We start from the raw sequence: 25,709 nt of genomic DNA on the forward strand, positions 1-25,709 counted from the left end.
TGCTATCTCCAGCCACCAGCTATTATCCGGTGAGTAAGCACAGAAATGGAGCTGAAGATTCTATATTGTCTGCCATGGAAGAGTTGATGTTTTTGGTACTTTGCCTTCCATAGTGGACAACAATATATGGCCACACACACACACAAGCACACACACTCCTTTGTATCGCAGCCTTTCTTACAATTCCCACCTCCCGATGCTGCAACCTCCGCCCCTTGCTATGAGCAGAATATAGGAAGTAAGCAACATACACTATGTTTTGAAAACCCTGTGCATGCAAGCAGGGAAGAGACAACAATCTAAAAGGAAAGTTGAATTTCTATTTTCTACTAGCTAATGCTGAACATATACAGTTCCTGGATAATAATAAAAGGCGCACAACTAAAAAGAGATTATGTCTACATATTATTTTTTTAAAAAATAAGAATTTAAATAGGTTTCATCGGCTATGTGCTGATATTTTTAGATGTATTTATTTAACTGTGTCATTAATACTGTTTAAATATGCTTTATATTTGCATGTTTCTCTCCCCTCCCCCATCTTAATCAACCTTGTCGGGTCAATATTAAGAGCATGATCCAATCAAAACTTAAGCACATTCACGTCCCAGTGATTTCCATTAAAGGTTCAGTGCCGATGTTTACATATCATCCCATTGAAATGGGTCTTAAAAGTGCCTAAAATTTGGATGGATCCAGCCCTAAATGTATGCTTCATCACCTTTGCATTATGATGATGATGATTCCTCCCACTGACCTCTTGACAAATCTACTTCATGTTGAACTCGCTAGTGTAAATCGAGTATGTGTGTGGGGGTGTTGTGTATGCCCCTACCATTTTCCATATGCTCTGCCTCACCAACACTGCCATCCGGCGTAGTCCTTTCGTAGTTGTCCTCTGGGAGTGGAAGGGCACCCAGCCGCGGCCCTGAAGAACTCTTACTGCTTGGTGTTTCTGACTCCTCCAGACCGCTGTCATAGCAACTCTGCAATGACCCTTGATGTGGGTCCTGAGGCTGACTCACAACTGAAAACGTCACTCTACGAAATGGCTGCAAAAGAAAAGATTCTGAATGTCACTTGAAAGGTAGGGTCTCCGAGAAAGCCATTCTTAACCAAGCAAAACAAAAAACATCAGGCAAAACACAGTAGACTCCCCCATACCTAAATGCTGGTTCAACAACTACACTTTGTAACTGGTGCCATGATAACTATGAAGCTTCAGTGAACTTCTGGTAGGCTGAGTGCTTTGAATGTCCCTGGGGCATGTACCCTACCTGCAGACATTTTAGAGCAGGCATAGGCAACCTTCAGTCCTACAGATGTTTTTTTCTTGGTTAAGAATGGCTTTCTCGGAGACCCTAGCTTTAGGCATAGGCAACCTTTGGCCCTCCACATGTTTTGGCTTACAACTCCCATGTTTCCTAGCTAACAGGACCAGTGGTCAGGGATGATGGGAATTGTAGTCCAAAACATCTGGAGGGCCAAAGGTTGCCTATGCCTAAAGGTAGGGTCTCCGAGAAAGCCATTCTTAACCAAGCAAATAATAATAATAATAATATTTAAAAATCAGGCAAAACACAGTAGACTCCCCCATACCTAAATGCTGGTTCAACAACTACACTTTGTAACTGGTGCCATGATAACTATGAAGCTTCAGTGGACTTCTGGAAGGCTGAGTGCTTTGAATGTCCCTGGGGCGTGTAAAGGTGGCTGTACCCTACCTTGCAGACATTTTAGAAGTTACTGAATACACCAGCTGTTCTCAGAGTGTGTGTTGGATGTGCCAAGGGTAATTGGCGGGAACTTGGGTTTCCTCTACACTTGAGTGTTAAGCAGTCGAAAGTTAGTGGCTGAGTGTGCAAACTTTGTGTGAAAAGCGCTACGTTAAAAGTGATGAGGGGAAGGGAATGAAAGTTCAGTGTGTGGGGTTAGATCTGTGAGGACCCGCCCCCCGTCCCCCCAGGCATGTCGTCACTTGATATTGCAGTCAAGTAATGAACATGCATGCAATGAAACCAGCCACATGGATAACTGTCAGTAGATGTGCAACTCCTCAGACAATACCCATCATTACTCATGGTCAACATATTGCAACTTTCCCTAACCCTGCTCCTCTTTGTTGGCTGACAGTAACTGAGATGGAGGAACTCACAAAGTGATTGAGGATTTCTAGACATTATGAGGAAGAAAAAAAAATTCCTTCCAGTAGCACCTTAGAGACCAACTAAGTTTGTTATTGGTATGAGCTTTCGTGTGCATGCACACTTCTTCAGATACCTGGTGATGTTGATAACCAAGGGGATACCATTTTTAGCTGCATCCCCATGGGGGCTGCAATGGCTGCCAGAAAAGGAGAGTGTGTGGCGGGTGAATTCCTAGACATGTATTTTCACCTGTGGGGCTCACCCCCAAACCTTTGCTGAATTAGGACTCCTCTGTTAGGGACCAAAATGAATGCTGTGAGCCAAAAGTGAGTTTCTTACGACCTTAGGTGAAGTACACAGCTGAGTGCTGCCTGGCAATCAGCATTTTTGGCACTTGGGTTATATTTGGGGAGAATCACGAGCTTATGGTGGGTCACTGTGCATGCCGTGACGGGAGCCATTTTGGAATCCCTCCTCTGTGCTGAAAACAAATGCCTTGGAATGCAAGATGTGTGTGTTCAATCCTACCACAATTTAAAATTGCACATCTGTCTCCACCTGAAAGGGCAGCTACAGAGGAAGGTCTCTGTAAAGCTGCAGGTTGTCCTATATTAAAGCAGCTCAGGTGCAGAATTCTTCGGGATGACTTTGGCCACAGACGAGTTTAGCATGAAACTTTCATGCTGTCTGGCATAAAGCTCTTCTGAGGAAAGACCAAAACGATGTAAGATTTTATAGAGCCCATAAATGTTACAGTATAGTGTGGCTACCAGTAACACTAAAACACACACACACACACACACACACACCTTTTAAAGATCAATGGCTGTGGTTTTGAGAACTAGACCACGTAAGTGATATATAACAGAAGGGGGGAGAGAAAAGAAAACAGTTCAGTCACTCCACTCCTTTGCCATAAAATTTAATGCTGAGAGATTGGATGCTTTGCCAGCTGACTTAATAAAGGCTTCAAACTACGGCCGCCACAATCGACACCACACGTTTCCACTCGGATTGAGCACCCATTGGTTCTTATAATTACAGACTTGTGTTATTTCAAAATTCAAATAGCTGATGCTGTTAAAAGTGCATTCAGTGAACTCTGACACCCAAGGGCATTCCTGGAAATGGGAAGGGTAGGGATGGTGCGAAAATCCTGGCAATGAATCCTGTCAGCATTTTGTGGACTCTGAAGAGAAACTGAGGGAAAGAACTCAGTGTTCGTTTTCTTCCTCTTCCACAGTGATATTATTTTGCACAAGGGATGTCAAGTGTGTGAACAGGAAGCTCACAAACCCTGGCAGCAGATTTATTCATATTTTTCAGGAGGAGTGTGTGTTGCCCTGCCTGAAACCCTTGACTTCCTCACACACATTTCACTGCTCATATGAGCAGTTAACTGCCATGAATGAAATTGGTGGCTGAAATTTATGTTTTGAAGTGGTTCAGGCCAAGGGTCCATGTGGCCTTGCATTCTGTTATCAGCAAGAGCCAACTAGATGATTTTAAGGCAGAGGTGAGAAATCCCTGGAGCTCCAGATGTCATTGGACACCAACTCCCAACAGATCCAGCAAGCAAAAATACACAACAGACAGAAACAACAAACCCTCCATGAAGCCATCACCTACAATTCTGTGACTCTATGTCCTACTTCTCTCTGCCTGTTTGCCCCTAGCATCATCAATTTCTGTAAGTTGCTTAGAGACTTTTTCAGTTTGTGTTAACCAGCTAACAAGTTAAATAGATAAATAATCACAGTATGCTGCTTATGAATATGCAGATTCCATTGAGTTGACCATCCCCCCATGAATGTGCCTCATTCTATTCAGAGACTTTCCGGATGGCATTTTATCCATGACTAAAATTGGGGCCACACCTCACTGTACCCTGAAAAAGTATCATATGTTTTTGTTGTTGTTATGGGTGTGTTTTTTATCACCTTCCAGAATAATGAAGAGGTCTTCAGAAAGCAAAATCAATAGTACCTTCTGAAGTCTCATACTTCCTTCAGTCCTGTCAGCCTGACCAATAGTAATGCTTCAGGGATTTCCCTTCACAGTCATTGGCTCTAGCACAGACTGCATCAGAAAATCCCAGCAGGCCATGATTCCCTTCCTTCTCTATTTTGAATGTTTGCTGTAAGCTATTTGGGGCACAGCTCATTGTGGGAAAGCAGCATATAAGTAAAACCAAGCAGTAAAGGTAAAGGGACCCCTGACCATTAGGTCCAGTCGTGGCCGACTCTGGGGTTGTGGCGCTCATCTTGCTTTAATGGCTGAGGGAGCCGGCGTACAGCTTCCAGGTCATGTGGCCAGCATGACAAAGCCGCTTCTGGCGAACCAGAGTAGCACACGGAAACGCCATTTACCTTCCCGCCAGAGCGGTACCTATTTATCTACTTGCACTTTGCCGTGCTTTCGAACTGCTAGGTTGGCAGGAGCAAGGACTGAGCAACGGGAGCTCACCCCGTCGCGGGGATTCGAACCGCCGACCTTCTTATCGGCAAGTCCTAGGCTCTGTGGTTTAACCCGCAATGCAAGCAACAAACCCTTCCTCAGAATGTCAAGACTGTACATCAGCAAAAAGATGGTCAGTGTTAGGGTTTGAGGGGCATGTTGCTTTGAGATGAAGGCAGCAGCATAATAACTAACATTTTTTCAGTACAGTGGTATCTCTGGTTACGAACTTAATTCATTCCAGAGGTCTGTTCTTAAGCTGAAACCGTTCTTAACCTGAGGTACCACTTTAGCTAATAGGGCCTCCCGCTGCCACCAGCGCATGATTTCTGTTCTAATCCTGAGATAAAGTTCTTAACCCAAGGTACTACTTCCAGGTTAGCGGAGTCTGTAACCTGAGGTGTTTGTAACCCAAGGTACCACTGTACATGTGCCAGCCTCCTCTCATAGCACAGTGGTATACTCCAGTTCCTAATGTGGAAAAATCAGTGTTTTACATACAACACAATCAGTTCAGTAGGACTTACACCTATTATTCTTATTTTACATCTCTGTTTCTCTGGCATCATTTCCTGCTTCTGGCTTATTTTTAAACGATTGTTCACACACACACACACACACACACACACACCATAGTAGTATTTGGGATGTATATCTCAGTTTGATGAGCAGATATATTGTATATTCACATAAATCTCACTGGGGTACAAAAACCACAGCATTATTAAGGATGCGCAGCAGTTGCCATCCAGGCCCGTGAAAGGAAGCACACAAAGAAAGGTCTTTGCACATCCATATTGAGCATGGTCTCATTCATAAATCATGTCTACCCACATTAGAGGTAGAACTTACTGCCAGCAGCCTTTCAACATGAGGTTTGACTGTACCACTTTGCAAAGGAATTTTATGGCATGTATGAATATTTTTTTCAGGGATTCTCTGACTTGCCTAGTCCCAAGTCATCTAGGGCTTTATACACACTTAGATTGCATAGCACTCTATGCAACCAAAGAACAGCCAAGTTTGTTAATATGCCAGGTGGCACTGTGGGTTAAACCACAGAGCCTAGGCCTTGCTGATCAGAAGGTTGACGGTTCGAATCCCCGCGACGGGGTGAGCTCCTGTTGCTCGGCCAATAAAGCGAGATGAGCGCCGCAACCCCAGAGTCCATCACAACTGGACCTAATGGTCAGGGGTCCCTTTACCTTTACCTTTCCCGCTTGTTGGACCATGATTGTTGGACCATGCTCCTTCCAATGTGTGATGAAAAAAGGCAACGGCAATCTTGCCCCCTCCTTTTCAGAGGGCGTAATGTTGATTTGCTACTGAGCTTTGAATGAATCAATATCAACATGCCTCCCATTTCTAATTAAATCAGTTTGAATATGGTGGAAGGTCTCAGTGGTGCTCCAGCCCCATGGAGAAAGAAATGAGGTGTGGCTCCTGCTGCTCAAACAGAAAATTCTCACATCCCACTGGAGGTATAACACTTCCAAAGAAGGAGAAAGACTATGAATTGCTTTTTATGCCTGGCTAATTCATGGAAAAGAAAACTCTCAGCATAGTTACGTAATTCACATTAAAAAAAAAAGTTCGGAACAAGTAAATTCCATGAAGCTTTGTTACTCTCTTTACATTGTCAGGACTCACAAGCTATTTCTAGTGCTCTGACACGGCTGCTGCTACATTTATCTCTTCATTTTATTTCCATGTAAGCTGACCTGCTGACTGACTTGATTACAGTGGAGAGAAGATATTTTTGTTTTGGAAAAAATATATACATGCAGGCATATTATTCCCCCAGGTCATCTTGAGTTGCTAATAACAATCCAAAACATGGCCCAGAGATAATATGAACCAGAGAGCAACTCAGTTTCAAGGGGAAAGGGAGAAGGGACGGGGGAAGTCAACTGGATTACTGTTCTTTTCGTGGACATGGCACTTTGCAGAAGAAGATGGGGAGAGGCAAGAGAGTCACTAGTCCTGATTACTTTCCATCTATGGTTTGATGGGAGGGTTGAAGCAAGACAACAACCAAGGGAAGCAAGGGATGGATGCAACCAGGGTAAAATCCAGAGCATACATTTAAAGCACACTTTCATACCACTTCAAGAGTCAACAAACTGTTGACTCCTGGCCTTACAGATGTACAATTCCAAGCCCTCTTAGCTAACTACAGTTCCTAAGATTCTCTGTGGCTATTAAAGTGATATAAGAGCACTTTAAACGTATGGCATGACATTTTCTTCAACTGGGAAAGGAGTAGCAGAGGTTAAGTCAATGCCTTCACACAAGAGATGGAACTTGAGGTAAGGTTTGAAGAGAGAGGGTCATACATGGGGTATTCTGGTAAAGGGGGCAGCAAAAGATAAAGGGTAAATAAACCCAGTGGGACCCACACAGAAGACAGACAATGGGACCCCCAAAATGCACCAGGGCTGGCTGCTGCCCACATTTTCATAATACACATTGCCAGAGGTTCCCCTGTAAAACTAAGAAGATCGGAATCAAATATTTCCTAACTGCATCTCTTCATTGGCCCACTAAAGATATTGGGAGACATTTGAGGAACTGAGGGTAGCAGAGCCAGAAGACCAAACAAAATGTGGCCAGGGAACCAGGAGCTAAGAGAAGATAGGTGGGCTGAAAAAGAAGCAATTATTTCAGGAAGAATGAAGCGATAACAAAGTGACAGAATGTCAAAAGGGATAATGCAATGTTACAAGTTTGTGGGTGCCAGGCCTTGCAATCATTAAATAAGCCAAGCTAACCAAAGTGTGGAAGTCAACTAAGTGTTACTCAGAGTATTAATGAATAACAGAATTTCTGAGTACTCAAAAATTAATGAACATGACACCAGTCTTTAACTGTTTTTATCAATAATGTTAATCTTTTAGTTGATTTTTTTTGTAAACTGTGTAGAGGTTTTCTAACAATCAAGTGATATTTATTTTATTTTATTTAATACAATTTATATAAGTTAGGTCTATTAAATTGCAAAGCGTCTGCACCGAGTAAAGCAAAGCAAAGTAACACCCAAAATGTTATTACATTTATATATCTGAAGAATGCTCCCCCCTTCTCATTTCTCATTACGAGTCACACAAGAGAGGGAAACAAATATTTCCCATAGATCCATTGCAAAAGACTACACAGGACACGTTGAATGAATGTGCTGTAATGTATTCTCTAACAAACAAACAAACAAACAAACAAACAGAAGTGCTAATAATTTGAACAGTAGGAAGGTGAGATTTCTTCTTATTGTAAAAGCTGTAGCTGCCCTGATCGAAATAAGATAGTTGGAGGGAAACAAAGGCTTGCCCCAATGTTGTTGCTCAGTTTTTAAGTCACAGCTGGGCACATTAGAGTGTGTGACACCATTAAGTGGAACTTTCAACAACACAAATAAAACATAACCTGATATTAAGCACATGCTCTGGGGAGATACAAAGATATTAGATTGGCGTCTTGGCTTGACAGAAGAGTGATCAAGAACGGTAGTATATGACACAATGTGACCCACGGCACTGAACAGCCACAATCAATCCAGAATGTGAGAATGACTTGAAAAATCTGCAGTCTCAGTCACTGATTGCTGCAGTTCCCTTCCACCGGTACAAACAAGAGAGTATACCAGATAAGGAAGTAGCAAGGGGAAATTAATTTTCCAAGTCTCTAAAAGGAAGACAAAGAATGCAAGCTAAGTGTGTAGTGCAGAAGCTGATGACTTGGCCAATGAAATGGATATTATTTAAAAAAAAATTCTACCAGGAGATGGGTGTGTGTGCCGAATACCTATAGGGTAATTTAAATAGTTCTGATTTTTTTTTGGGGGGGGGGGACTTATTCATTCATTTGGTTGGTTGGTTGGTTGGTTGGTTGGTTGGTTGGTTGGTTAGTTAGTTAGTTAGTTAGTATACCGGCCTTCATCCACAGATCTCAGGGTGGGTAACAGCCCAGAAACACATTTGATTCCAGGGATGCTGATCCCATTCATGTAAACTTCAGGCTAAGCTGTACGGAGGGTAGGACTCAAACCAATGGCTTAAGTTACAAGACAGGAGATTCCAACTAAACATACAGAAAAAACTTTCTGACAGTAAGAGCTGTTCAGTAGCGGAACAGTCCCTCAGGGGGTTGTGGATTCTCCTTCCTTGGAGGTTTTTAAGCAGATGTTGGATGGTCACCTGTAACGGATGCTTTAGCTGAGTTTTCTGCATTGCAGGGGTTTGGTGTACCCTCCAACTCTACAATTCTATGATTCTATGACCAACACAGCTGGGGAACATGACTGTGGGGTACGTTTTCTGAGCAGGTTTCGTGATATGGAAGCGGAGCTGCCCCTGGAGAAGAGGCACTTGTCCTTTCCAGTGGCGTAGCATGGGGGTGCGGGGGGGGCAGCCGCACCTGGCGCAACATCTGGCGGGGGGTGCGCTCGCACTCTCAGCTCTCTGCCCCTACCTGGCTCACTCACTCTCTCTCTCTCACTGCAGTGCTGGCTGTGCGAATCCGATCCGAGCCGCCGGGTCGTCGCCCACTGTGGAGGGGGTGGGTGCCAGGCGTGTGGTGCAGAGAGAGAGAGAGAGGGACTATCTGGGGGAGGGACAGTGCAGCGGCCACCCAGCGCAGTGCTGAGCGTGGGAGAGAACCACACCAGACCAGACCAGGCAGCAGCAAAAAGAAGCTGGCAGCGACGGCAGGTTAGGGGTTCGGGGGCGCAAATTACTTGCCTTGCCCCGGGTGCTGACAACCCACGCTACGCCACTGGTCCTTTCTAAGGACATTTCCGTTTTACTCATATATAATGTTAGCAGGAATTGAGCTAGTTGCTTATGCAGAAGATTCCACATAACTTCTGTGCACATATGGATACCAGACACTCATTGGCCAGACCAGTAATGTGGCCCTTCTTTCAACCTCCTTTTCTCCCCTTTCCCTCCCCAGTGGGTGGTAACTGAGTAGGAAAAGTGTCACCCAATTGCGCTACTCCATGCAATTCCAATACTCATACTCATATTGCAGTGGTATGCAAACTTAGTACAGAAAAGCACCTTCATATCAGTATAAATGGGGCTTTCAGGACCTGGAGTGTAGTGTTTCACATCTTGCAACATGTGTGAGTTGGATTAAGGGAAGTGTTATGAGTGCCCAACAGCAGTGCTTTTTTTCTAAAAGAAAATGTTTAAGGGTAGTTTCATTTTCCTACTCATTTTGAAATACTGCCCCTCAATGAGGCCAAACTTAGATTCACAAAATGTTTAGGGGTGTGCGTACCCCTGTGCCCCCCCAGGAAAAAGCACTGCCCGACACTGCTAAGAAAAGCTGGGAGTAGATAGAGACATCTTCTCAAGCATCTGGTCTTGGAGGCAGGGAGCATGCACACAGACAAATGTGGATGACAGAAGGCTTAGTCACTTGTTCTATTTTTTAAAAATAATAATAATACCAAATGATATCACATAATTGGTTGTAACAACAGGATTACTGCAGACTAAAACTACTTACAGTGGTACCTCGGGTTACATACACTTCAGGTTACATATACTTCCGGTTACGGACTCCACTAACCCAGAAATAGTACCTCAGGTTAAGAACTTTGCTTCAGAATAAGAACAAAAATCGTGCTCCGACGGCACAGCGGCAGCAGGAGACCCCATTAGCTAAAGTGGTGCTTCAAGTTAAGAACAGTTTCAGGTTAAGAACGGACCTCAGGAACGAATTAAGTACTTAACCCAAGGTACCACTGTACTGTAAACTTGATGTACATTGACAAAGCAAGATACATTACTGAGATTGCAAGATATATTCTCCAGCACTTCCATGGTTGCCCTCTTGCTGCTAGAACAGCTGAGCAAGGCAGGGTGGACACAGTGAGTGACCTACCAAGCTGAATGCAGTCTAAATTACCTGGCGTTGCTTCCTTCCTGGAAGCAACACCACAGAGGCCATGGCGCATGGATGGTGTGCTCTCTTCAGCTGGGTAGGTCATAAATTGGGCAGGGCTGATGTAATTACTCCTGGTCAGCAGTGGCACACAGATGCACAGTAGTTAATACTAAGCTTAAGGAGTGTGCCAAGAAGGAATGAGCTGAGACCTGAGAATGAGGAAAGAAGATGGAAAGAAAGAGCTCCCTCTCACATCTCCCCCTCCCCCCTTTGCCCTTTTGAACGTGGTTGGTTGAATTTAAATTTTGCTTTGCTTGTAGTCTCCTTAAAAATGTCTGTATTATACTGGAGCGGGGCATTTTTGCAGCAGTGTTCCAAAAATGTGCAGTTGGATCCTCTGGAAGCCTGTAGAAATTGCCCTGTCTGTTTCCAGAGGGCTTTGTGGGGTCATAACAGAACTTTGTCCCCCCCCCCCAATGCTGGCCGTTCTGTTCACATTGGTAAACTTTACTGTATTTTAAATATTTAATTTTACAACAATAGATTTTATTCTTATAAGCCACCCAGCGGACCTAGTGAGCAGAAAACGCGGGATGTAATTAATCATCCCTTTGCCTATATAAATTTACACAGCATTAACATTAGCTAATAATTGCCATCTTAAGATGTCAATTGATCCCAGTGTCAGCTCTCCAGATGGTCTGCAGGTAATAGGGGATGGGGAGCATTTGTGCATCCAATATAAATCACCACTTTCATTTGGAGAGCGAGGGAGGTGGAGTGTTGAGATGCCAATACATTTCTTCCATTTGTTCATTTACGGGACTGTTAAAAAAAATATGGAGTTCTGCTAGTAGAAAACACCAGAGGGCTATGATGAACCAAAACCAGGATCTCTTCCCAGCCAGGCTGACCTACTTTGAAGAACAGCCAAGTGCCCTAGCAAACCTCAATCCAGCTCTCCTTCACAGCATAGTTGGCAAGAGAGAGCTATCAAAGAGAACAAAGGAGCCCAGATGTTATTTAAAGCCAGGTCTTTATTCTTCTGAATATTTGGGTCAAGTCATGCATTTTACTGTCCAAACAGGTGAAACTTATCTATTCTCTCTTCTAATAAAAGGAATACCAAGCCAGGTAGGAACGATTAGCTACGACATGGGGAGAGCAGTAACACTGACCTGCAATGATTGATATCATTTCTTCTCTGAATTTAGCAGCTCTCAGAGTATATCTGCCCACCCCCCTCCACTAAAAGCATATTGGGGTTCCCTCTTCTCCCTTGCCGGTCTAAGGAATTATTTGACCCAAAATTAACACACATAATGTTCAACTGACTAAAGCTGTTCCTCAGAATTTAAATGAGTAGGACGTTAATACCAGCAAAAGCCTTTCCCAGTGAATGATGTGCATGTTAATTGCTATTTTGCAGCTTTTATTACAGCCCCAGAGTGATTGCAGATCGGGAAAATTTGAACTCTGCATTGCACATCTTTTCGAAGGAGCAGAGCTCCTCAGTCTAATGCGTTATAAATTTCTCATGCCTCATAGAGTAAGGTCACGATTAAAGAAACAGACCTCAGTGTTAATATATTTGCTATCTGAACTACCACAGATAACAACTTCTGCAGTTCTGGTTATGGTCAAATGTAATTGCTAGTAAATCCTGCTGTTGGAACTGAAATATGTATGTCAACTTAAAAGTTTAAATCATAAGATAATAGAGGCATTCATTATTGGAAACAAAAAAACATGGATGACTCAGTAAGGTGGTTATAATCATTGTCTGGAGACAGGCATTTTTTATTTATTTTTAGTTTAATTTTTTGGAGAGAAAATTAAAGGTATGGTGATAAACTATGTTTATCCATAATTTGCATTTCTTTGATCCAACTGAAGTTTCTCTAATCAGGCACTTCACAACTACAAAAAACTGTTTGACCAAATAATGAGAGAATGAAAAAATACATGTAGATACTGTAGATGATAGTGACTTCACCTTTCTAGAAGAACTAATCTGTGTCTTCGTCCACAATGTTCTGAGAGTGGGCTGAAGGCACCTGATGTAACTAAACCCATGAAACTAAGCAATTCTGACCCCCTTTGCTGCTGAAATGGAAAATCAGCAGAGAATGCTATGAGAGCAGCTCTGAATTATTTTGCAGCAACAAACCTGCTGAAGCAATAAGGCAAGTGAATGCCAACATTTAACACACAATGCACCAAACTCTCCAATACCAGCCCTTGTTCTGGCTGGAGAACAAGAGAATGTGAAGTGAGGGGATGGATTGCTAGCCAGACCAGGGGAATTCTAGCCAGTAGCAATCACCCTGTTGTCCCTGATCCATTCCAACCTTCCTCACATTCCCTCCTGATGAATTAGGGCTTTTATGCAACCATGTCTGGCACATAATAGTGCTATGCACCCAAAATTTCCTAGTGATAATCCTGGGTGACTAACATACATCACAACAGTAAACGTAAATCCAAGAAGCATGTTAAAATAGCTCAGAGAAGTGATCCACAGTAGGAAAACTAAAAACAGGTGCCCTGAAATGCCATTTAAAATACCTGCCATATTCAACTTTCTGAGAAACCTATATCATTTTGAACATCAGTATATAGTGCATCTCAAAACTCTGGGCCATAACAATGAAAAGCCTGTTAAATAAGTTGCTTGTTATATTGCTTTTATATCTCCAATGTAATTCACATATATTAGCATTGTCCAGTTCTTGTCATCAGTGCTGTCATACTAGAAAAAGGAGTGCCAGAACTCACCATGAACATTTCCCTTGTTTTCGTTGAATGCCAATGGCACCCACCTGAGAGGTGCCAAAACTGATTTCCTCCTGAAAGAATGTCCTGCTTACAATAACCATGTAGGACAAGCCAGGGAATCTGCTGAGATAGAGAATATAGGCTTGCCCAATGCCACTTTTGTGGGCTTATGTCAGAGGTGAATTTTCAACATGGGATTTCCTGATTCATAGTTCAGATTTCTAGCCAGCAATCAAGGCCAGCTCTCCACAGCTTCTATTGCAAAAATAAGACTGAGCAGGCTGTTGAAAGAGCCTTAAAATACATGGATGCTTATATAGAAAGAGGTGGTCTATGATGAATGAGATTCTGAACAAGGTGCTACACACCAAATAATACAATCTTGTTTGTTATTTCAGTTAGGCCCTGTGTCCCTGGATTAGTTCCTTTATCATATGAATTCAATTCCCCAACAAAGTTTATCACTTGACAACCTCCCGCTTCACTAGTTTGAGCTTAAACTCCTGGAGGATGAGAGGAATGGCAATTGGTGGGGCCATCTCCCCCCTCCCCCCCATGTTAATCCACTGCAGAACTCCGGAAAAAGGCTAAGAAGGTTATAGCGCTGTTGAACATTTTTCTGGAAAGTCTGGTTTCAAACAGTATAATCACCCTAGTATAACTCCTGTATCTAAAGCAAAAACCAGAAGAGGAAGTAGACTAATTGGAGCCACCTCGTTATGAATGGTTTATAAAATCACTGTACCTCCTGGTGCCTTTATATTATTTATGGTTCTGTCCCTTTGAGCCACTTCCTCAATCTTCACACAATCATTATTACTAACTTGTTCAAAAATCCAATACAGTTCACAACCATGTTCATCTTGGCCTTTGCTGCAAAAAGGCTGGATGGGTAAGTGTGTTTGAGATCTAAGTAATTCACAGAAGAATCATTGCCAGCATTTTCTTGGTCAGCTACTGAAAGAAATCTAGCCTTGGAGGGCTCACACAGTAGCTCTAAATTGCCTGCTGTTTGAACGATAATAGAAAAGCTTCATTAGCCCTCTTTGCAGTAACCCAACTCAGATCTTGCAATTGCTTTTCACGACTCTGGTTTTTCAAAGTGGGCTTCTTTTGTCTCTTTTTTTTTCTAGTGAAATATAATGTATTCTGACTCTCAGATTATCTGGAAACCCTCCTGCCTAAGGATGCATAATGAATACCGGTACTGAGGGAATTTCACTAGGACTATCATACCTCTGTTTCCAGAAATTTCCTTTGACGTGTCCAACATTTGAAATTCACTTCAGATTTTTGCATTAGACAAAGTTTGGGTGGAACGCCATGAAGGCAGTCACAGATTACTCTACAAAAGAGTATTGCCGCCCCCAGTGCCAACTGCTCCAATGCTGTATGCTTCCCATCATAATAAATAAAGGGTTTTCTCACTACTAAATCTCCAAATCTCCAGTGCTTGAACTTCAGCTGTTGTTTCCTATGTATGCACATCAATTACCGAGAGCCAGTATGGTGCGGAAATTAGAGATTGTTTGACCAGGATCACATCCACTCAACAGATTTTAAAGCACTCCTCTCATTGAAACAAAAATAATGGCAGTTTAATTTGTCAATTATACATGGAACATAATAAATGGGATCTGAGAATAGTCAAAATGTGAAACCTGTAGGTACATACAGGAGTTGTGTGGGCTGCTTTTCTGCTCGAGTGGGTAGTGATTGTTCATTAATATTTTGTTTGTTAGTCATTCAACAAGCTGCCAGCAATTAAGAATAGTTACAAAGGAAAGGATAATGACATGTTTTTGTCTCATGCATGCACACACACACACACACACACAGAACAGAATTCCCTATGCTTTCAAGAAATACCTTGAAATTGTGTGATTGGTTGCTGCTGCTCTTATCACCCCCTCCAGAGATCTATCCTAAACAGAAGTCTAAGCCCCTGTGTTTACATCACAGTCAGAAGCCTTTTTTGACATTGATCGGTGCTGGGAGACACATTGTGATTGTGTCAAAACATCTTCGTTTACTTCTTGAGCATCTGTGATTGGGTAAGCAGCAACAGCAGTAAAAGAAATAATGGCTTAATAAAGATTGTCCGGGGAAGATAATTTAGCATTTTTAAAAAATCATATTGTGTTGGCAGTGGCTGTGTATGTATGACCCATAGGCGCTGGCTCATAGGAGCAGAAGCACTTTGGGCCACACCATACTGTATATTTTTGAGGGGGCCAGGCCCCCCTCAGTGTTCAGAGGGCATTCGGATCCACCCTGTGGCTCCTCATGACATCGCGCCAGGCCCCCTCAACCACGCTGAGAAGCTGGCACGTCTGGTATGACCATATTCAAAGAGCAATGGGAGCACGTTCTCTCTTAACACTAGTGGGGCAGCTGTCCCAACTACAGCACTCGTGGATAGAGAACAGTGCAAACAACGGGGGAGGAGTGAGGACCTTTGCTGCCTTATAATTGCATTCATTTTAACCTTCAGCAGGGTAGGACAGCGAAATTGAGTAGCTTTATGTTCTATTCAATGTCACTCTGGTGAATAACTTTAAAACAGTTGTGGGACACTGAATGACAAATTACACTGGTACCTCTGGTTGCGAATGGGATCGGTTCCGGAGGCCTGTTCGCAACATGAAAAGAATGCAACCCGCAGTGGCGCGTCTGCGCACGTGCGGGTTGTGATTTGCCGCTTCTGCGCATGCGCGAGCGGTGAAACCTGGAAGTAACCCTTTACGGTACTTACGGGTCGCTGTGGGACGTAACTTGACAGAATGTAACATGAAGTGGATGTAACATGAGGTATGACTGTACTGCCACAAGAGTCATGATAGATAGCTAAAAAGGGGGGGGGGAGGCCTGTAAGAGTATTTATTTAAGGGCTCTATGTCTGGATTTTTAAAAAAACCCACACACATTAAATAATAATTTAATATTTTACATTATTGTTATTTTTATGCAGTTTTAAAATTATCTGGGCATGGTGAATTCAAAGTTTATATATTGCAGGAGTGCCCACTGTACATCTGAAGGTCCCTTTCAGTTTTCTCTAAAGCAGTGTTTCCCAACCACTGTTCCGCGGCACACTAGTGTGCCGCGAGATGTTGCCTGGTGTGCCGTGAGAAAAATTAAAAAATTTGAAAGATTTTTTTTTAAGTCAAATTTTCGATTGGGGCGCCGTCACTAGATGACCCCTGGGGTTCCCTCCCTCCCTCCCTCTCTGCGCCTCCCTCCTCCTCCTCCTCCGGGGAGGCCCTTCCTGGCTCTCGGCCAAGGCTTGGCGGCTGCCACTCACTCACTCGCTCGCCCACCCGTCCCTCCATCCCTGCACCCGGCCTCTCCCCCTCCGTCCCCGGCGCGGGGGCTGCCGGGATCCGTAGTCCCCTCGCCCTTGGGCTCCGCGCCCATGCGGGGTGTGCAAACTACGTTTCCCAGCGTGGCCTGGCAGGCCGGGCGTTTTGTTTGAAGCGCTCTTCTCCCGGCCATGGAATGAGCGCAGCGGCGGCGGCCGGGCGGGCAGGGGCTCTTCCGCGCAGACCCCGCGCAGCCTGCCTGCACCCCCGCGGAGATTGGGCGGCAGGATGGAGCCCGGGGATCCCCGCGGAGGCGGAGCGGCGGAGGCGGAGGCTGCCCCCCAGGTAGGGCTGCGTCGGGGGGGGTTATTTTTGCAATGCTGCATCCGCGCCGGAGGGGACGCATCGGACCGCGGGGAGACCCCTTGGCGGGCGTGCAAGGCAATGCATGCGTGCAGGCATTGCATGGAGTGCAGTGCAATGCAATGGCAACGCGGCGCCCTGCATGCATGCATGCAACTTCCACCGGCGCTCCGGACTTGGCAGGTGAGGGGGGTCCCCAGTGGGCGGCAGAGAGAGTCGGGAGGGCGAAGGGGAGCCGGGGGGAGCAGCGCTGCTCCCCGAGCCGAGCCCGGGGGGAAACTTCGGCGTCGTTGCGCCGGGTGTTGGAAGCGGAGGCTGGCGGGGCCCCCTCACCTGCAAAACCTGGTCGCCTCTCAGATATTTCATGCATTGCATTCATCGCCCGCTTTCTCCTCCAAGGAGCTCCCGGGGGCGCGCGTGGTTCTCCCCGTGTTATCCTCGCAACAACAGCCCTGCGAGGTGGGTCAGGCGAGTGGCCCAAGGGAGCACCCAGGGATTGTCCTGGCCAGGTGGGGTGATTTGAACCCTGCTCTCTGCCCGGTCTTCGTCCTCATTTAGCCCCCACATGTGCATGACTGTGCATGACTGAGGTTTTCCCCCCTCGTCTTGGCTATGGTGTGAGTCTGTGCTGTTAATTAATGGGGTTCTGCTTCGGAGAAGATGAGCCAGCCCTCAAGGAGGTGATTATGTAATTTGCTAGCAATTCATGTCCCTCCCGGCGTGACGCTGCGCGCTGACGTCACGGGGCTGTAATGGTGGTGTGCCTCGAGATTTTTTTCATGAAACAAGTGTGCCTTTGCCCAAAAAAGGTTGGGAAACACTGCTCTAAAGGGTTCTAGAAATCTGTAACCAGTTAGAGACCATGATGGGAGAGAAAACATAAATGTATGTAACATTGGAATAAGAGCTATACTGGAGATAGTTCAGTCGGTAGAGCATGAGACTCTTAATCTCAGAGTCATGGTTTGAGCACCACATTGGGCACCACAGGAGGTTGAACTAGATTATCCATGTGGTCCCTTCCAATTCTATGATTCTGTGACTTTCGGCGGGGGGGGGGGGATAGTGGGGAACCTGAGGTCCCTCCAGATCTTGCTCAATTTCAAAACTCATAAACTCCAGCCAGTATGATCAAAGGTCAGGGTCTATATGATATAGTTTTATCTACTTGTGGATTCAAAACCCATTCCTAGGTTCAAAATTATAGCATTCAAAAGTATAGGGTACCACCAGCAGTCTTTTGTAGGCATAAGGGTCTTTCTGGAATAGATGTGGACAAAATAATAGCTATATTCTAGAACAGCATATCAAACAAGCAACATCTAACCATAGAATGTCTCACTTTATTTTAGCACCCTATAATTATACTTCTATTCATTTCACATTATATTCACATTTCTATAGATATGGTTCCTCTTGTTTAGTTATACAAACTATATGTATTTATGAAATGTATGATGGAACAGTATTTATTTTAATTAAACTAATTCAGGAAATAATACAGATTGAGTCAGTAATTTTGCCCCACATTGTCACAACAATATGAAGACCATACCATGCAAGGTAACAGGGATAAACTACTCTGTTTTTGCAAATCCGGTTTTCATAAATATACTGAACATGTGCAATTGCACACAGAAAACCAACCAAAATGAATGAGATGTAAGGAAATATAAGCTCTGATTGATTTTGTCTCTTGACAGCTAGTCCCACAATTTAACCAGGATGTTTCTCAGAGATGTGAGACAGAAATACTACAAGAACTGGTCAAATCCAGCAATGAAAACAAAAACAAAAACCACAAGTCTTGTGATCCAAGAGAGTAATAAATTTAGATCTTAAAAAGTCTTATAATTTCATCAGGTTTCAAGAAGTCAAATTACTATATTTATGTACAGATTTATGTGCCGATATTAACAGCCAATCTAAGCCACTGAACTCTTTAACTGTTCAGTAAATTAGTTTTTAGTAAGTAATTTATTTCTGCTTCCTGTTTTATTGCACAGATTGAAAACCAAAGTATGAAATCACCATGAAAAGTATCTTTGCTGATGTGACCATAGAGACAAAACATTAAAATGCTGGACATGCACGTCTCTATAGGACCAGCCCAAGACATTTTGGCACCTAAGGTAAACCACAAAATGGCACCCGCCCCCCTCCCATTGGAGAAGAAGGGGTGAGTGAAGATCTATATCAGAAACAGGGTGTGCGGTGAAGATCTACCTCAGGAACAAGCAGGGAATTAAATCAATCTTGCCCAAAGGTTGAAGTGGGAATCAATGGCTGTCATGGTGCAGAGGAAGGGGCCTGCTCCAAATCACAGGGGGCAGGTGCAGAAGAACCCAGAAGACCCCAAAGGGCAGCCCTCATCAATTCCACCCTAAAGGTGGGAGGAGACCAGAAGCCCCTCCTACTCACTGAGAGGCCACTGTAGAGGCAACATTGGGGCAGGGGGAGCTGCAGAGGTGGCGGCAGACCTGACCTCCATGGAGTGTGCCGCAGATATTGAAGTCACTGTGTGAGCAGCAACAGGTGATGTGTCCCCTATGGACCCTGCTGCCCCTATGGATCCTGCCGCCTGAGGTGGTCACCTCCCCTTGCCTCATGGGTGGACCAGTCCTATGTCTCTGTAACACATCTCTGATGTTTCTTGCCAAAACACAGGTCTGAAGGCAGACTGGTAATTAGATAGAGTGGTACCTTGGGTTAAGAACTTAATTCGTTCTGAATGTCCATTCTTAACCTGAGGTACCACTTTAGCTAATGGGGCCTCCCGCTGCCGCCGCGCCACCACCACACAATTTTTGTTCTCATTCTGGGGCAAAGTTCTTAACCCGAGGTACTATTTCTGGGTTAGCGGAGTCTGTAACCTGAAGCGTCTGTAACCCGCCCCCTGGGCCAACCCCCCCCCCCATTGCCACCTTAGAAATTTTGTGCTGCTTTCTGGGGAGGGGAAAAATTTTACCAGACTTTTCAGCAGGGGAGTTCTGGTTAAGTTACGGGGTTTTGCCAGGTAGGAAGCCTTTGGGAGAATTTCATGCCACTTCCCACCTGAAAAACCATGGAATGCAAGTTCCTGCCAGCCACACTTTCCGGAATACCTTGGGAGCAACAGGATGTGATGCAATATCCAAAGACATTCCAGGAACCATAAGTGGCAGAAAGTTGCAGAAGGAGCTACACTGAGCTTTCCAAGAAAAACAACCAAAAAATGGAAAGCCGTTGACCACTTCATAAAATGAAATAAGGAAAGCAGACTTTCTGAGAGTGGAGAGTAGAGAAATGTATTCCACCATCAGCCCTCAATGATTTTTTAAGAGGATTTCAGTTTGTCCCCATTCAATGAACGCTTAAAAAAAAAAATTCAACACAACTTTAACCACCATTAAGCAAAAGAAACTGGAACTTCCATCATGTTGTTCAATATTATATTGAAGACAAGACACCCATAGGAACCACTCCCCACTTTTTAATGTACAGTGGTACCTTGGCTTACAGACGCTTCAGGTTACAGACTCCACTAACTCAGAAATAGTACCTCAGGTTAAGAAATCTGCTTCAGGATGAGAACAGAAATTGCGTGGCGGTGGTGGGCGGCAGCGGGAGGCCCCATTAGCTAAAGTCAGTGTTTCCCAACCTTGGGCCTCCAGCTGTTTTTGGACTACAACTCCCATCATCCCTAGCTAGCAAGACCAGTGGTCAGGGATGATGGGAATTGTAGTTCAAAAACAGCTGGAGGCCCAAGGTTGGAAAACACTGGCTAAAGTGGTACCACAGGTTAAGAACAGTTTCAGGTTAGGATGGACCTCCAGAACAAATTAAGTTCTTAACCCGAGGTACCACTGTAATAGCCTCACAACTGTGTCTTTCAAGGGTGAAGGAATTCTGAAGGTAGGTGTTAATCACCTTCTAAGATCAACCTACATGGATTCAGCAAGGACAGGTGAGAGTCAGGGACACAAGCAGTAGGCTAAATCTTTTCACATCACTGGGCAGTGCCAAATGATACACATCTGAAGCACAACTAAGACGTTCTGCTACTTTCTTACAAAAAGGTTTGACGAATGTGTGTATGTTTGGCGGGTTGGAATATGTGCTCCTTTAAGCTTAAACTCCTTAAAAATAAGGCAAGAAAGGGGAGGCAAGAATACGATATTCTGCTTCATATAACTATCCAACACTTGATTTATGAAGCACTTTGTTTTATGCATCTGTTGAAGGATGAAATTCACATTATAGTTCAAAGATTAATCGCTTCATGATCATAAAGTCTTCCAACAACCATCACTGTCAATCAAATGTTTATAGACATATTTAGCTATAAACACATTATCAACTTTGCTCATGAACAGATCCAAAAAACTTTTAACACAAGTTCGTAAACTTTAATGTGCATCCCTTGATGCTATTGTGACAGTCCTGGCTGGTAAATTTCAAGGTTGCAGGGAGAAAAAAAGCCAGCAATTTATTGGCTTTACTAGAGCAAGAGGCAAACCAACTCATGTCTCTTGTGATTGACTTGCATTCTTTCTACATGGCAGATCAGGTTATATCTAATTTGTACAACTCACAAATATGTTTTTTTCCAGGAGGATCAATGTTTTCACAGTGAGATTCAGTGACCTCATACTCATTGTCGTGAACAAAGACTTAATTTATCCCCATGAGAAGTCATCTGAAATTTGTCATGTTTGGTAGTTTTTAATTAAATTAGCACACAAGATTAAAAGGTTATATAGAGTTCACATAAGATATTTGTAAATCATTTGAAAACTCAACAAAAGAGAAAGATTTTGCTAGAGTAGGCTTTTGTACAAAATAGGGATTTGCTGAACTGCCCAGAGAAATTCCATTAATTCTTTTCATTTTGTTCTATTTTGATTTTTCATTCCCTTAAAGAATTACTGTTTTGGGGTGGGTGGGCAGGGAGAGAGGCAGAATCTCCAGATTTTGCTTTAGTCACTATGTTCTCATTTGCATGTAATTCTAAGTCAAACAATGTCTTAGTGTGAACAAGCAGATTCCTGGAGAAGAGATTGCAGCTGATTTGCCGCTCGCCAGCTGTTCTGTGCTGCATTGCTTCACACGAATCCATAGCTTGGTTTAGCATTGCATTTGAACCTCGGCTCAGGGTTTAGGTCTCCCAGAAAAACAATGAGCCATAAAAAAATCTTGCTTATAGCTCACGGCTTTTTGGGGATATAACTAACTATTAGCTTGGGTTTGCATGATGCAGTAATTCAAACCATGGCTTAAGCTCAGCGGAGCAATCAAGGAAGGACATAGGAACCAAAATTCCCTCTCCAAGAGCACCTGTTTGATTGGTTACACCAGGCATGCCCAACTATCAAGAGACCTACTCTTGTAGTGATCTACTCTCACTATTAAAAAAACCCAAAAAACTGGCAGTGATCTACCCATTGGATTGACCAGATTGACCCATTGGATTGACCAGATTGGACATACCTGGGTTACACTAAGTCATGGTTTGGCTGATTGTTACATGCAAACTGGGCCACACTGAAGGAAGATCACAATCAACATCATAGTGTTTATGCTTCACAGGATGCGTTTCAGTATAACCTTAATTCCAAGCACCCCAGCCATTAAATATTAGTATGATAAAACAGTGATTCGGAATCTTCTTTAAGAGGAAACCCACGAATGTGAGAGCCATTGCCATGTCCACCATTTCCAATGAATTTCCAATGCTAAAGAATTGCAGGGATATTCCACCCAATGAAAAACCAAAAGATATTACGGGCATTTTGAGAGGACACGCAATTCATATGACTAATAGGCCAAACCATTATTACAATAGTAATCAGGTGCTTTTTTGTTGTTTAGTTGTTTAGTGGTTTAGTGGTGGTGTTTCTCTAAATGGGCAAATACTTTCAAGTGTCTTCTGCTTTTATACTTTCAAGTGTCTTCTGCTTTTATTTTTTTCATAGAACAGATTGTAAATGAGGAAAATGGATACGTTGACCAATCAGAGTAACCGGAAATACACAGGTGAATGGCTTTCTGAGATAGTTCAAACCGTGTTATCTATTGTAGGCTTTGTTGTTGTTATTTAGTCGTTTAGTCGTGTCCGACTCTTCGTGACCCCATGGACCAGAGCATGCCAGGCACTCCTGTCTTCCACTGCCTCCCGCACTTTGGTCAAACTCATGTTAGTCGCTTCGAGAACACTGTCCAACCATCTCACCCTCTGTCGTCCCCTTCTCCTTGTACCCTCAATCTTTTCCAACATCAGGGTCTTTTCCAGAGAGCCTTCTCTTCTCATGAGGTGGCCAAAGTATTGGAGCCTCAGCTTCAAGATCTGTCCTTCCAGTGAGCACTCAGGGCTGATTTCCTTCAGAATGGATAGGTTTGATCTTCTTTCAGTCCATGGGACTCTCAAGAGTCTCCTCCAGCACCATAATTCAAAAGCATCAATTCTTCGGCGATCAGCCTTCTTCATGGTCCAGCTTAGGCAGACACAAAAATGATGAGGAGATTTGGGCGACTGAACATGGAGTGTCCTTTACTTATACTGTTGAGAAGGTGGAAAGATGGATCCCATTTAGTGGACTTACACTGTAGTGCCCTCTAGATCCTGACTTTGGTTTTCAGGTACTTCCTTTCACTTGTAGGTTTGCCTTGAATTTCAAAAGTTCAGAATTACAGTAGCATGTGAACTGTAGACCTCCCATGCACTGAGAGGTCAGATCATTCAGACCTGGAGTGACTAACATCAGCTATCTCTACACAGGTATTTCAACAATATGACAAAGATTCAACCTTAATAAACTGATGTTGCACAACGAGCACAAAGTCTGTTTGGTGGATAACAACTATAGACCCATGATTCTCTTCCCCTTCAATAAATCAAATTGTGTGACTTGATCAAAGTTAAGACACCGACTGCACTTTGATCACTACCACAAGGTGTGATATTGACCGCCAAGACTCCCTGGTAAAGACCCTGATGTTGGGAAAGATTGAGAGCACCAAGGAGAAGGGGACGACAGAGGATGAGATGGTTGCACAGTGTTCTCGAAGCTACAAACATGAGTCTGACCAAACTGTGGGAGGCAGTGGAAGACAGGAGTGCCTGACGTGCTCTGGTCCATGGGGTCACGAAGAGTCAGACACGACTAAACGACTAAACAACAACAACAAATGTGTATACAAACACACACACACACAAGATTCATGGATGATGTGTCTATGAATGGCTAAAAGGCAGCTCCATTTAGTGGCATTCATTTGTATATAAGATGCCACAAACAAAAACAGTAAGAAAGATAAGAAGCTTCACTGCCAGCTTAATGGTTAACCATTGTCAGCAGACAAAATACTGGACCTTCGTCTGATCTAGCAAGGAATTCTTGCAATATCCTATTGTTGCAAATAATGTTGAGTTTTGACCTCTAAGATAACAAAACAATGTATGGTTTTAGGAGGCCAGCTGGCTTCAGTTAAAGTTTCTGGTCAATGCCCTCTAAAATAATTTAAAAACATTACAATATCAACTTGCCATCAGGAATTCCATAATGCAAGATTCAGATGTCAATGAAATCTCCCACATGGCTGCTTCTGTTGCCGCCACTAATCCATCTGGCATGTAGAACCAGTTGGTCCAGTTATCAGTTTTAAGTTTTCTACAAAAATGTGCATGTGAGCTTTCTTCTGCTATCAAAATAGAATGTGTGGAATGGGGTATTTTCCCCCCCTTTGAGAATGATTGAAACAAGGAGCGAGAGAGAAAGAAACATAACAAGCAGGCTTTGTACAGCTGCTTAAATAATAATATAATAATATAATAATAATTTTATTATTGTTTATACCCTGCCCATCTGGCTGGGTTTCCCCAGACACTCTGGATGACTTACAGCGTATCTAAAAAACATAATAAAAACACCAAACATTAAAAACTTCCCAATACAGGGCTGCCTTTAGATGTCTTCTAAAACTTATGTAATTCTATCTCCTTGACATCTGAAGGGAGGGCCTTTCACAGGGCAGGCACTACTACCAAGAAGGCCCTCTGCCTGGTTCCCTGTAACTTCACTTCTCTCAGTGAGGGAACCAGCAGAAGACTGTCGGAGGAGGACCTCAGTGTCCAGGCTGAATGATGGGCATGGAGACGCTCCTTCAGGTATACTGCTACAAAATAAGACTGGGCTTGAACCTAACCTCCTTAATTACTATCACTACGAATTTGCTTGGGTCAAGAAATAACACTGGTTTTACATATATTTTGACCCCCCCCCCCAAAAAAAGGTCACATTTGGATGGTTATTCATGAAAATAAATGTCATTTTCATATTGTAGGATTTTTCAGATGTTTCATTCATACCCTAGTATCATTCTTATCCTAGCATAACCTGTGTGTCCTTCATTTTCAAAGTACTACAGTACTGACTACCTTCAAACTGTATCTGCAATTTAGATATACGGCTTGCTCACTTCGCTCCATAGTCCTTGTACTTGATTCATCAATGTAGCGAATGCCTTTGAGATGTTCAAAGAAAGAAGGTTAATATACGCATGCTTACAATTATTCAGGGAACAGCAGCAATCCTTTACGACTCTCAATACTCCAAAGAAATGGGATAATGTGCAGATTTCCATCTGTTATTTATCTTCTTGAAAATTGGAGCAAGAGCATATGTAAACATCTGGGTGGTGACAGCATTATAAATGTGCAGAATTAACACTGACCTGATCCCTCTAGCATTGCAGGCAATCACAAAAATGGCCTTTTTCCTGCTTGCCAGACAGG

At 43.5% G+C, this 25,709-nt stretch overlaps 1 protein-coding gene across 4 annotated transcripts in view; it reads right to left on the reverse strand.

The window, feature by feature from the left end:
* The window catches only part of PCDH7 (protocadherin 7), a 408,384-nt gene that overhangs the window by 220,803 nt on the left and 161,872 nt on the right, over positions 1-25,709 (reverse strand). Inside the window, exon 2 of one of the 4 annotated variants that reach the window (XM_082238063.1) lies at positions 944-1,052. The exons of 1 other annotated variant lie outside the window; for it this stretch is intronic. In XM_082238063.1, the coding sequence (XP_082094189.1) occupies positions 944-1,052 (109 nt within the window). Of the gene's footprint in view, positions 1-835; positions 1,053-25,709 lie in introns of all 4 variants that reach the window. 2 more of the 4 variants (XM_082238062.1, XM_082238061.1) reach the window with 2 other exon arrangements.

The sequence above is a fragment of the Podarcis vaucheri genome (genome assembly GCF_965113315.1).
Source record: "Podarcis vaucheri genome assembly, chromosome: 9".
Lineage (NCBI taxonomy): Eukaryota > Metazoa > Chordata > Lepidosauria > Squamata > Lacertidae > Podarcis > Podarcis vaucheri.